Source organism: Hyla sarda, chromosome 4, assembly GCF_029499605.1.
Source record: "Hyla sarda isolate aHylSar1 chromosome 4, aHylSar1.hap1, whole genome shotgun sequence".
Taxonomy (NCBI): domain Eukaryota; kingdom Metazoa; phylum Chordata; class Amphibia; order Anura; family Hylidae; genus Hyla; species Hyla sarda.
In genome coordinates, this window is record NC_079192.1 from 65928388 (window position 1) to 65942280 (window position 13893).

General features: G+C 39.1%; 1 protein-coding gene across 1 annotated transcript in view; it reads left to right on the forward strand.

Annotated features, from left to right (window-relative positions):
- The window catches only part of LOC130368052 (cytosolic purine 5'-nucleotidase-like), a 50014-nt gene extending 44278 nt beyond the window's left edge, over positions 1–5736 (forward strand). Inside the window, exons 16-18 of the mRNA XM_056571277.1 lie at positions 468–644; positions 1650–1745; positions 5269–5736. Coding sequence (XP_056427252.1) covers positions 468–644; positions 1650–1745; positions 5269–5379 — 384 coding nt within the window. The 3' untranslated portion in view covers positions 5380–5736. The remainder of the gene's footprint in view (positions 1–467; positions 645–1649; positions 1746–5268) is intronic.
- The last annotated feature ends 8157 nt before the right edge of the window (positions 5737–13893 follow it).

A 13893-nucleotide genomic window follows, 5' to 3' on the forward strand; every position in this document is an offset into this window, starting at 1 on the left:
GCGGGAAACCCGCTGTGAGTTACGCTACCATTCATTTGAATGGGTCCGCGGACAGTCGGCAAATCTGACACTATTGCCGTCTGTCTGTGGACCCATTTAAATCAATGGTTGCGTAACTCACTGCTAGTAATAGAGTGTGAACGCAACCTTATTGGGTATTCATTATTGAGTGAAGATGGATAGGGGGAGAGTTTTTAGACTGCAACATAACAAAATGTGACTATTGTATTGTATGTGACTTTTGCGTTCCTCAGTCACGTGGGCCCATGTAAGACTAGAACCTCTGCTTTTGCTGTATACTATTGACTGTACTGTCTCTAAATAATTTATACTACATGAACATATTCTGCTATGGCCATCTGGACTGCCATCTCTAACAGCAATGACGGCATCCTGTGATTGTGGTATTTTTCATTGTGTAACATAAAGATGTTTTTTATGTAAAATTTATTTTATTTTACATACAGAAAATCACCCAAGAGATGGACTTGTGTTACGGGAAGATGGGCAGCCTGTTCCGCAGTGGTTCTCGGCAGACACTATTCTCCAGCCAGCTCAGTCGCTATGCTGATCTATATGCCGCCACCTTCCTAAACCTTTTGTACTATCCGTTCAGCTATGTGTTCAATGCTCTTCCTGTGCTGGTATGTATCTGGTAAAGCCCGGGCTGCAGTATTTGCACTTTGCAAATGTTAAACAGATGCCACATATTCCTAGAACAGTGTTTTCCAATCAGGGTGCCTCCAGCTGTTGCAAAACTACAACTCCCAACATGCCTGGACAGCCTTCGGCTGTCCAGGCATTCTGGGAGTTGTAGTTTTGCAACAGCTGGAGGCGCCCTGGTTGGGAAACAATATCCTAGAATTAGGGGGGGAAAAAAATTTAATCTCATGGGACTTTAAAGATATTGCGTACGATATACAATGATGAGACAGGAGGATGCCCAAAAGTAATAATCCCGCAATTTCACATTCAATAGGCATGGGGCAAAGTCTGATAAAGATAAGGGCTTGTTCACATTAGCATTTTTTACCTTTGTCGCAGTCTGTTCCTTAGTTAATGGGGTACTCCCCTGGTGCCAGAAAGTTAAACAGATTTGTAAATGACTTCTATTAAAAAATCTTAATCCTGCCAGTACTTATCAGCTGCTGTTATGATCCACAGGAAGTTCTTTTCTTTTTGAATTTCCTTTCTGTCTGACCACAGTGATCTCTGCTGACACCTCTGTCCATGTAAGGAACTGTCCAGAGTAGGAGCAAATCCCCATAGAAAACATTTCCTGCTCTGGACAGTTCCTAAAATGGACAAAGGTGTCAGCAGAGAGCACTGTGGTCAGATAAAAAGGAAATTCAAAAAGAAAAGAACTTCCTGTGGATCATAACAGCAGCTGATAAGTACTGGAAGGATTAAGATTTTTTAATAGAAGTCATTTACAAATCTGCTTAACTTTCTGGCACCAGTTGATTTAAGAAAAAAAAAAATGTTTTCCAGTGGACACCAACAGGTCCAGACAGGTTCCATTGACTTTGAATGGGGTCTGTTGGGTCTGATGTTCATTGTTTTGCAGGAGAACAAGCCCTATGAAAGAATAGGAAATTGAATCCTGCATACCTCCCCTTTACATTTCTTCATATATTAATACTTCCTAGATGCCTCATGAATCCACAGTGGACCATGTAAGTGTGGACGGAGCAGATGCCAACAAGGTTCTTGGGCAACATCTGAAATACATCAAAAGGGACCATGTGAGTACAAGATATATGCAACCTGTATGGACACAGCAGGCCAGTTTTCAATCCAGTTAAAAAAAACAGATAAGAACGGAAAATGAGCCAACTGGACTGACTAGTGACTTTGGTGGGTTCATTGAAATTAATGGGGTATGGTGTGGATCCTGCTGGAGGCGTTTTTGAAATCCTCCCGCTGGATTTGCAAACCTAGGGTGCATTCACCTCTAAGAGGACTGGACTTCTTAATAAAATTAAAGCATTTACCTTGTAAAATGCTGGTCTTTAAAGGGGTATTCCAGGATTTTTTTTTTTATTTGACTATGCTACAGGGGCTGTAAAGTTAGTGTTGTTTATAATATAGTGTCTGTACCTGTGTTTGATGGCTGGTAATCTCACAATTTAGCAATTTATCTCCAAGAGAAGCACGGATTCTTTCTTATGTCGTATAATTTATAGGCGAGGAAGATAAAGTAATAAACGTTAGCTCTCAAAAATAAAAAATATGAGGACCGCAGATAAAAAAAATTATAAACATGTGAGATCCTCAGACGTCAACGCAATAAATACCTCTATTATTCGTTAAGATTTGGAAGATAGGAATATCATTGCACAAATAAGACATCAACAATAAAATATGTAAAAATAGATATACAATTAATTAAGATATAGAAATATAAAATACGATGGAATATGCAGATCAATATGATGTCCTTATACCATACTAAGTCACAGTAATACCTAAAATTTGCCGACTAGATGGCAGTATACCGCCCTAGTTCACAACGGTATTCAAAATTGACCACAAGATGGCAGCATAGATATCATCGGTATATACGCAGTTGGTATACTTAAGAACTGAGTATATTAAATACAAGATATGTTAATACATGAAACAGTGATTTTCCCACTTAGAAATATTATGAATTAAACTTTGTCTTAATAAATGATAACATATAAATTATTGATGGCTATACAGAGGGGAATTTCCCTTACTAATTCTATAATTTGGGGCTATTTCTTTTGGAGAAAAATGAATCAAAAGTACAATTAAAGTTATTCTGTTCAGATAGATGTCAGTGTCTGCAGATTCACTAAAGTTATACCTGTACATAAATCTATAAATTCATCCACAAGTTATGGGTAGGAAAATATAAATCTTAAGCATAAACTCGCCCTGCTATAGAATAGCCAACAATAATCAAAATATATTAAAGTTCTTTTATAGTTACCACAAAGTAGAAGTGCCAGTGGGTCAAGCAAGTTGGATGGGATCAGCCTGTTCACCCAGCAGTCACAGAAAGATAATCTTGGATGCTCTCCAAAGAAGGAACAAAGGATGATGACCCCCCCCCCCCCCCCAGCCTCACCACTACAGTTTAAACAAGGATCCCTTATCTTGATCAGATGAGAAATTAAACAATCACGTCTCTAGAACAAAAACGTTCTAGGCTCTTGTCTCGCCCAGATGTAATTATTTCACTGACCAGAGAGGGCACTCATGACCATGAGTTGCTAAAATATTTTCTTAAATATTAGCAGTTATTACCTAAGATATAGATATATCATGTCAAGTCATCTCTCCAACTAATGGCCAATAAATATAGTTAGCTGGATTAGATTTCGACATATAGCATAAACTCACAGCAGATATCTTGGGATTTTCCCAAGTCTTCAATCTGAATCTGTCATCAATGGTCCCACCCGAGTTTAACTAATGAATAGACCCTCAGTAAATTGTCTAGATTTACAGTTATAAATCTATTAGATAAGACATAACTGTAGACTCTATTCATGGGACAAAATCAGACCACCAGATTACATACATACTATCTTATAGATGCAGAAAAACTAAATAGGTTATAAATGGTATACTGACCACATAACATAAACATGCTACTAATAATAATCATAAAAATAATGATGGGTAATGCATATCTAACTACTGTCAAGAATATTAGGAAAAGTATTTTCCTATATATATACATACACACACTCATGAACTGAAATTGACTTGAATTCCAATGCACTTATCTGAGCCATAAAATGGTTTATATAAACAATGACAAAGGGATGTTTCGCACTTGCAGACACCATGTGAAATTGTGGAGTTTGAGACTAAGAATCAACTTTAAACAACATGGAGTTTTTGGCTTGGACAATTGAGATGAATGCCACATAGTATTATTGTCTGAATTAATTCTGGCCCATATAGTCTGACACTTAGCATGTCCATTACTGTCTGGCAGGTACATATTAAAATCAATTTATGGTGGATAAACCCTTTAAGGCTGGGTTCACACATCGTTTTTGCAATACTGTTTTCAATCAGTTTTTCTAAAGAAAACTGAATGTCAAAAAAAAAATGTATGGAACCGCATGGAAACATATGGGGAAAAAGTAAAAAGTAAACCATATGCGTTCTTAAACCGTATACGGTTTTTAAAAGTGCATACGGTTCCGACCGTTTTTTTTTTTTTTTAAATCTATGTTTTTGAAAATTTTATTTAAAATAAATAATTTTTTTACATTTTAACTTTAGGATGCAAATGCGTATGTGCAAAGTAAAAACCGCTCACATTCTTGACGTGTCTTCAAAGGCAGGGAATGCTGACTTCAGTTACGGTCTTCCATAGCGGGGAGGCGGATGATGGTATGAGCGGGGGGGGGTTGGAGTCTCAGACGCCGGCCACGGACAGTATCACGCCCACTGGGGCTTCCTCAGGCCATGTATTGATACACGGCCTGATGAAGCACCAGTGGGCGTGATACGGTCCATGGTCGGCATCGGAGACTCCCCCCGTACCATCTACCGCCTCCCCGCAATGGAAGACCTTAACTGAAGTCGGCGTTCCCTGCCTTTGAAGACAAGTCAAGAATGTGAGTGCTCTGTTTATTCTCTTCTTTTTATCTTGATATATTGAATACAGAACTTTACTACGAGAGCACCTTCAGGCAGTCATGTATGGTTTCCTCTGGTCATTGTGGGTTTGGCTCATTAGCAACAACCGTTCCATTGATATGTTCTAGCATACACAGTGCGGTTCTTTGCATATACAGGTGCCGTTTACTCCTTATTCTGTCTTGCTCTATTTTTCTTCCTTGTTGGATGTTAAAAACCCTATATGGTTTCCCATATGGAAATGTATACATGTGCATTTCCCATTGACGTCCATGTTAAAAAAACGTATGCGGTTGCAATACGGTTTTTAACCTGGAGACAAAACCGTGCTCAACCACGGTTTTGAGTACGGGAAAAAAACATGTTGCAAGCAAACCGTACGCAACGAGATGCATCCAGTTTTCAATTTTTGTCTATGTATACGGTTTTCAATACGGTTCCATACGTTTTCTATAATGAAAACCTATACGGAACTGTACTTGAAAAATGTGGTGTGAACCCACCCTAATAAATTCCCCAGATGTCTCTTGAACCATTGGCACTCTGTAACCATATAACAAATTTATAATATTTCCACATTATTCATCGCATACATTGTGGGGGTTAAACTAACCAGGCACCATTCTTTTATAATCACAGGTTGAAGACGATTGGTTGCAGATGGTAAACACCGCCAGGATAAGCCTTCAAGACTCGCCGGTATTAAAGCCCGAAACAGAGAGAAATCCCCTAAGCGTCATGCTGTATTAGGGCTGAGGGATGTGCACATTATGTGGGGTTATACCAGATACTCACACAGCACATGACAATCGGAAGGGGGGCAAATACTCACACGTCGGGTTGTAAAAAAAAAACGACAGAGTGGCAATTGTTACAAAAACGAAACTCAGTTTACAGAACACAGTTTTACGTCGTATGAAGCCAGTTTACATACAGAAAGGGTACAGGAGTGTTGGATACAAGGAGCAGAATTGTTTGTTACACTGAATTCATTGCAGATACATTGGTGTTTCCCAAAAAATTGTCCTCCGAGATCTTTAATTTCATGTGTGTGTATATATATATATATATATATATATATATACATATATACATATACAGGGTGGGCCATTTATATGGATACACCTTAATAAAATGGGAATGGTTGGTGATATTAACTTCCTGTTTATGGCACATTAGTATATGTGAGGGGGGAAACTTTTCAAGATGGGTGGTGACCATGGCAGCCATTTTGAAGTTGGCCATTTTGAATCCAACTTTTGTTTTTTCATTAGGAAGAGGGTCATGTGACACATCAAACTTATTGGGAATTTCACAAGAAAAACAATGATGTGCTTGGTTTTAATGTAACTTTATTCTTTCATGAGTTATTTACAAGTTTCTGACCACTTATAAAATGTGTTCAATGTGCTGCCCATTGTGTTGGATTGTCAATGCAACCCTCTTCTCCCACTCTTCACACACTGATAGCAACACCACAGGAGAAATGCTAGCACAGGCTTCCAGTATCTGTAGTTTCAGGTGCTGCACATCTCGTATCTTCACAGCATAGACAATTGCCTTCAGATGACCCCAAAGATAAAAGTCTAAGGGGGTCAGATCGGGAGACCTTGGGGGCCATTCAACTGTATATGCGAAATTGTTACATGATGATGTGCTTCCCTCTTTATGCACTGAAGCTCGCACGTTCCCTGAGTTTTTCCAGCAAGATGGTGCACCACCACATTATGGGTGTCAGGTCCGAGCATTCCTAGATGAACAGTTTCCTGGAAAGTGGATTGGTCATCGTGGGCCAGTTGAATGGCCCCCAAGGTCTCCCGATCTGACCACCTTAGACTTTTATCTTTGGGGTCATCTGAAGGCAATTGTCTATGCTGTGAAGATACGACATATGCAGCACCTGAAACTACGGATACTGGAAGCTTGTGCTAGCATTTCTCCTGTGGTGTTGCTATCAGTGTGTGAAGAGTGTAAATAACTCATGAAAGAATAAAGTTACATTAAAACCAAGCACATCATTGCTTTTCTTGTGAAATTCCCAAAAAGTTTGATGTGTCACATGACCCTCTTCCTATTGAGAAAACAAAAGTTGGATTCAAAATGGCCACCATGGTCACCACCCATCTTGAAAAGTTTCCCTCCTTACATATACTAATGTGCCCCAAACAGGAAGTTAATATCACCAACCATTCCCATTTTATTATGGTGTATCCATATAAATGGCCCACCCTTTATATATACACACACATAAATACAGTGGGGCAAAACAGTATTTAGTCAGCCACCAAATGTGCAAGTTCTCCCACTTAAAAAGATGAGAGAGGCCTGTAATTTTCATCATAGGTATACCTCAACTATGAGAGACATAGTGAGAAAAAAAAATCCATAAAAGCACATTGTCTGATTTTTAAAGAATTTATTTGCAAATTATGGTGGAAAATAAGTATTTGGTCACCTACGAACAAGCAAGATTTCTGGCTTTCACAGATTTGTAACTTCTTTTAGAGTCTCCTCTGTCCTCCACTCATTACCTGTATTAATGGCACCTGTTTGAAATTGTTATCAGTATAAAATACATCTGTCCACAACATCAAACAGTCACACTCCAATCTCCACTATGGCCAAGGTCAAATAGCTGTCGGAGGACACCGGAAACAAAATTGTAGGCCTGCACCAGGCTGGGAAGACTGAATCTGCAATAGGCACGCATCTTGGTGTGAAGAAATCAACTGTGGGAGCAATTATTAGAAAATGGAAGACATACAAGACCACTGAATCTCCCTCGATCTGGGGATCCACGCCAGATCTCACCCCATAGTGTCAAAATGATCACAAGAACGGTGAGCAAAAATCTTAGCAGCACATGGGGGTACCTATTGAAGGACCTCCAGAGAGCTGGGACCAAAGTAACAAAGGCTACCATGAGTAACACACTACGCCGCCAGGGACTCAAATCATGCAGTGCTAAACGTGTCCCCCTGCTTAAGCCAGTACATGTCTGGCCCGTCTGAAGTTTGCTGGAGAACATTTGGAAGATCCAGAAGAGTATTGGGAGAATGTCATATGGTCAGATGAAACCAAAGTAGAACTTTTTGATAAAAACTCAACTTGTTGTGTTTGGAGGAGAAAGAATGCTGAGTTGCATCCAATGAACACCATACCTACTGTGAAGCATGGGGGTGGAAACAACATGCTTTGGGGCTCTTTTTCAACACAGGAACCAGGACGACTGATCTGTGTAAAGGAAAGACTAAATGTGGCCATGTATCATGAGATTTTGAGTGAAAACCTCCTTCCATCAGCAAGGGCATTGAAGATGAATCGTGGCTGGGTCTTTCAGCATGACAATGATCCCACACACACCACCCGGGCAATGAAGGAGTGGCTTCGTAAGAATCATTTCAGGGTCCTGGAGTGGCCTAGCCAGTCTCCAAATCTCAACACCATAGAAAACCTATAGGAGTTGAAAGTCAATGTTGCCCAGCAACAGCCCCAAAACATCACTGCTCTAGAGGAGATCTGCATGAAGGAATGGGCCAAAATACCAGCAAGTGTGTGTGTGAAAACCTTGTGAAGACTTTTGACCTGTGAAAAACGTTTGACCTCTGTCATTGCCAACAAAGGGTATATAACAAAGTATTGAGATTAACTTATGTTATTGACCAAATACTTATTTTCTACCATAATTTGCAAATAAATTCTTTAAAAATCAGACAATGTGATTTTATGGATTTTTTTTTCCTCATTCTGTCTCTCATAGTTGAGGTATGATGAAAATTACAGGCCTCATCTTTTTAAGTAGGAGAACTTGCACAATTGGTGGCTGACTAAATACTGTTTTTCCCTACTGTATGTGTGTGTGTGTGTGTGTATATATATATATATATATATATATATATATATATATATATATATATTTCCCCCCCCCCCCCCCCCCTTATGAATACTAGATGACCTGTATGGTGCCATTACAAGTGTCACACAGTTACTTCAGACTCCATCTAGGGTTTACCTTAAAAAGACTCCCTTCACAGAAAAGGAAATATTATGTAACTATTGATTTAAAAGGGACTGATGTATAGATGCTGCTTCCTGGTGTTAACATGCCGTTCGCTGTCCGGGCATACTGGAAGTTGTAGTTTTGCAGCAGCTGGAGGTCCACAGTTTGGAGACCACTGGACTTTTGGGGAAAAAAAGTAGAGTTTAGAAGTTTACATTGTTTATTTGAAGTATCATTTTATATTCTTTTGTGTGTTAGTTTATTATTTGTTACAGTTACAGTGGAAGCAGCAGTTTTGTGGAAAAAACGTTAAAGTGGGTACTCCGGTAGAATTATTTTTTTTTTTAAATCAACAAAATGACCACAAAGTTAAACAGATCTGTAAATTACTTCTATTTAAAAATCTTAATCCTTCCAGTACTTATCAACTGCTGTATACTACAAAGGAAATGGAGTAATTCTTTCCAGTCTGACAACAGTGCTCTCTGCTGACACCTCTGTCCATGTCAGGAACTGTCCAGAGTAGGAGCAAATCCCCATAGCAAACCTCTCCTGCTCTGGACAGTTCCTGATATGGACAGAGGTGTCAACAGAGAGCACTGTGGTCAGACTGGAAAGAACTACACGCCTTCCTACGGAGCATACAGCAGCTAAGTCCTGGAAGAATTTAAGATATTTAAATAGAAGTAATTTACAACATCTGTTTAAAACTTTCTGGCACCAGTTGATTAAAAAAAAAAAAAAGTTTCCACCGGAGTACCCCTTTAAGGGGCAATGTAGTCCTTGCATCTGCTAGAAACAAGAGATCTAGTAATGATAAAAGATATGCTGCCTGTTTGAGAATATTATATTGGACAAAAAACAACAACCACTGCTTAGGGTATGTGTACATTTATGTGGTCTAAGAAAGTCAATGCTTACAATAATTTTTAGGGCTTGTTCAAACTCCAAAAAATTCCACCCGAAATTTCAGCAAGGAAATTCTGGGCATATTCTTTCTGCAGTAGCCTGCAGACTGCAGTGTAGTTCCAGTCATTCTGCTGAAAGAATAAGCATGTTCCACTGTTGAACATCTAACAAGTGAATTGTGTAGCGGAATCCCATTAACAGTAATGGGAGGCTGCAGCAAGAAGATTCAATGTGAACAGGTCCCTAGAAAAATCTTCTTTAACACCATTTAGAGATATGCTTTTTAGCAGGCCCCATGGATATAGACAACAATACACAGAAGAGACTCCAAGCTCCAATAAAAAAATCCAATCATTTTGTCATGATAAAAACGTTACCACCAGTAAAGCCGACAGGTTTCAGACCCAAAGTCTTTAGTCATGGCTGTGATACAATTAAAGCACACATATATTGTTGGTAGGAGCGTGCATTTAAACAGTCCCAGACCTCTACGGTAAAATCACAGTGAATGGTCAGTACTTAGTAGCCTATATGTCCGCTGACACTGGGGAATAAATCCTCCCATGTGTCATCAGGGAAGACGACGGCACACGATAGTGTGCTTTAATTGCATCACAGCCATGACTAAGAACTTTGGTCCCGAAAGACGCCGGCTTTACTGAAGCCATGTTAAAGTTTTTATATTGAAGTTTTTGCTACAAAATAAAGATAGGATTCTTTTTTATTAGGCTAGGTTCACACTGTGGAATTTATGGGCAGAATTTCTGCCGGAGATCGAGCTGGCGGCACTAGGACCGCGCGGACTACATTGCCATCCCCATAAATGGCAATGCAATTCTGAGCAGATCTCCCAAAAGGTCCACCCAGCTCGATCTCCGGCAGAAATTCTGCAGTGTGAACCCAGCCTTAGAGTAACAAATCTCCTTACTCTGCTCTACATACACAGAGCAAAAGTTGGATGATAGTAGTGCTGGGTTTCTCTTCCATCAATAATAGACTGAAACTGTCTCATTGTTTTAGCGGGCTCTGAACTTTTCAGAGGTCATTCTACAGGGAGGGGAGACTGATCTGTGAGCAACAGCTATTGTATATACCTCTATTATCTCTAAACTGGTGTTACTTTTCACTGTTCTCCTGTCTGTCATAAGGAGATCACTGCTGGGAAACGATCAGTACAGAACAGGTCATTTCACCTTAGGCCCCTTTCGCACGGCCGTTGTGCTCCGTCGGCAAACGTCCGTTTTTTCTTCTTTTCCTTTTTTGTGCCTTAACGGACGTTTTTTTTTGACGGGGGCACAATGGGAAATAATAGGTCCCGACAGATCCAATTTACTATTACACTGCCATGTCACAACAACAGTGTGAGAGAAGCCTTAGTTGCAGACCTAATGGCCAGAATGAAAACTGCAAGATTTCCGGATTATTTTGAAAAATAAAAGATATTAAAATGGAAAATTGGAAAAAAGAAAAAAATCTTCGAAAACTTAAAGTTAAACTTAAACACTTGATTTAAACAATAGATCATTTTCTGATTACACATTCCCTTTAAAGGGGGTTGTCTGGGTAACTAAACTTATCCCCTTTTTAGGCTGCATTCACATGGCCATCTAGACCCGTCCCGTTCTTCTCCCATCAAAAATAAAAAAGGAATTTAAAAAAACAAAAACACAGACAATAACGGATGCAAATGGATGTTATATGCTTGGATCCGTTATTGTTCAATTAATAAACAAAAATAGTTTTTTTTTGTTCTGGGCATGCTCAGAAGTAAAAACGGATCAAAAAATGGATTGAAAAAACTGATGCAAACGGATGACATCATAGGCTTATCCGTTTTCCATAGAATTCAATGTTAAATTTACTGTATCCGTTTTTTCTTTCGTTTTTTTTGACGGAAGAAAAGAATACTGCATGTGCCGTTTTTTCTTCCATCAAAAAAATGGAAATGAGTGCAGACGGGTACAAACGGATTGCAAAAAAATCCCATTGTCATGAATGGGATTTTTTAAAAACAGTTTTTAATCCGTTTACAGCCTGCAAAAACGGAACCAAAACAGGGATAAAAAAATAAAATAAAAAAACTCAGACGCCCGTGTGAACGTAGCCTTACAGGATAGGGGATACTGAGGGGGTTCTACTGTTGGAGCCCCGTAAAGGACCCAGCTCTGGCACTGAACTTGCCAAACTCCTCAGCGCTTCGGCCCCCACCCTTGGAGACGAGAAGGAGTGACAGCCCGCTGAGCCAATCACATTGACTGATTTTTAGCACCAGTAAGGCTGTGTTCACACGTTCAGGTTTTTTTAATTGCACTTATTGAATCTGCGTCCTCCATTCAGGATCTGTTTCTTTACGAACTGCATTTAAAAGCCCTGAACATGTGAACACAACCTAATAATAATAATAATAATAATAGAGCCATTACATAATATCCTGCACGGATAACAAGGCTGCCTATGGTTTTATGATGAAGCGTTGACCACAGCCTGGCATGAGGTGCGGGGTGCCCATGACAGCCAGCCATAAGTACACACACAGCTTTACACCATGTATGATCAACAGGCGCACTACAACCAGCTGAATGGCGCCCACAAACGTTAAAACAGGAGCTTAAGTATTAGATATTACACGGAGCATTGTTTATTTGTTCTTTATATATTGTTATTGTGGTTTTGCTTTTTCTGACACCTTTTGTTAGATAATTTTGTAGAAATTTTTTTTTTTCACGGACAAATTTAAAAGCCTGCATTAGTTACTTATAGTAGCAGTGTCAGAAAATAAAAAAAAATATATATAAAACGTGCAGTGTCAAAAAGTTTACTTTTTAAAAGCAACGTTAATAAATTTCAATATGTCGCCAAAATATCTCATAGAACGCTTTTATATTCCCTGGAGAAGTCTAATTCTTCACATGTCTATTTTAGCAAATACTTGGATTAACAATGAAATAACTCTGGAGAACTTGTGTTGTCTCTTTCATGTTCCTCCTGGGAGTGTTTCCCGACCAGGCTGCCTCCAGCTGTTGCAAAATTACAACTTCCAGCATGCCCGGACAGCCGAAGGCTGTCCGGGCATGTTGGGAGTTGTAGTTTTGCAACAGTTAGTGACTTGCGCCCTACACCCCCCCCCCCCTTTTCCTGATCGCCTCGAATACTGAAATAAATGCAATAATGACCATGCCCCAGTTCCTTTAACCCCTTAAAGGGGTACTCCGCCCCTAGACATCTTATCCCCTTATCCAAAGGATAAGATGTCTAGGGGTGGAGTACCCCTTTAAGGACAAGGGGTTTTTCTGTTTTTGCACTTTCATTTTTTCCTCCTTACCTTTAAAAAAATCATAAATCTTTCAATTTTGCACCTAAAAATCCATATGATTGCTTATTTTTTGCGCCACCAATTCTACTTTGTCATCAGTCATTTTACCCAAAAATCTACGGCGAAACGGAAAAAAAAAAAAATCATTGTGAGACAAAATTGAAAAAACCCCCCACCATTTTGTAATTTTTGGGGGCTTCCGTTTCTACGTAGTACATTTTTCGGTAAAAATGACACCTTAATCTTTATTCTGTAGGTCCATACGATTAAAATGATATCCTACTTATATAGGTTTGATTTTGTCGCACTTCTGGAAAAAATCATAACTACATGCAGGAAAATGTATACGTTTAAAATTGTCATCTTCTGACCCCTATAACTTTTTTATTTTTCCGCGTATGGGGCGGTATGAGAGCTCATTTTTTGCGCCGTGATCTGAAGTTTTTAGCGGTATCATATTTGTATTGATCGGACTTGCTGATCGCTTTTTATTCATTTTTTCATGATATAAAAAGTGACCAAAAATACGATATTTTGGACTTTGCACGTACGCCATTGACTGTGCGGTTTAATTAATGATATATTTTTATAATTCGGACATTTCCACACGCGGCAATACTGCTTATGTTTATTTTTATTTACACAGTTTTTTTTTTAATAGGAAAAGGGGGGGTGAATCAAACTTTTATTAGGGAAGGGGTTACATGATCTTTATTCACCTTTTTTTGCAATGTTATATATAGCTCCCATATGGGGCTATAACACTGCACACACTGATCTTTTACATTGATCAATGGTTTCTCATAGGAAACCAGTGATCAATGATTCTGCCGCTTGAGTGCACATGCCTGGATCTCAGGCACTGAGCAGTCATTTGGCGATCAGACACGAGGAGTACCCCTTTAACACCAATCTTCACATTATATTTGCACTGAAATATCACTTCCACAACATTGAAGTCTTTGGTATTTTAATACAAAAAATATAAAGTCAATGTACAAATAAGTTGGGAAAATTCTCTTACATTTCATAATACTGAATT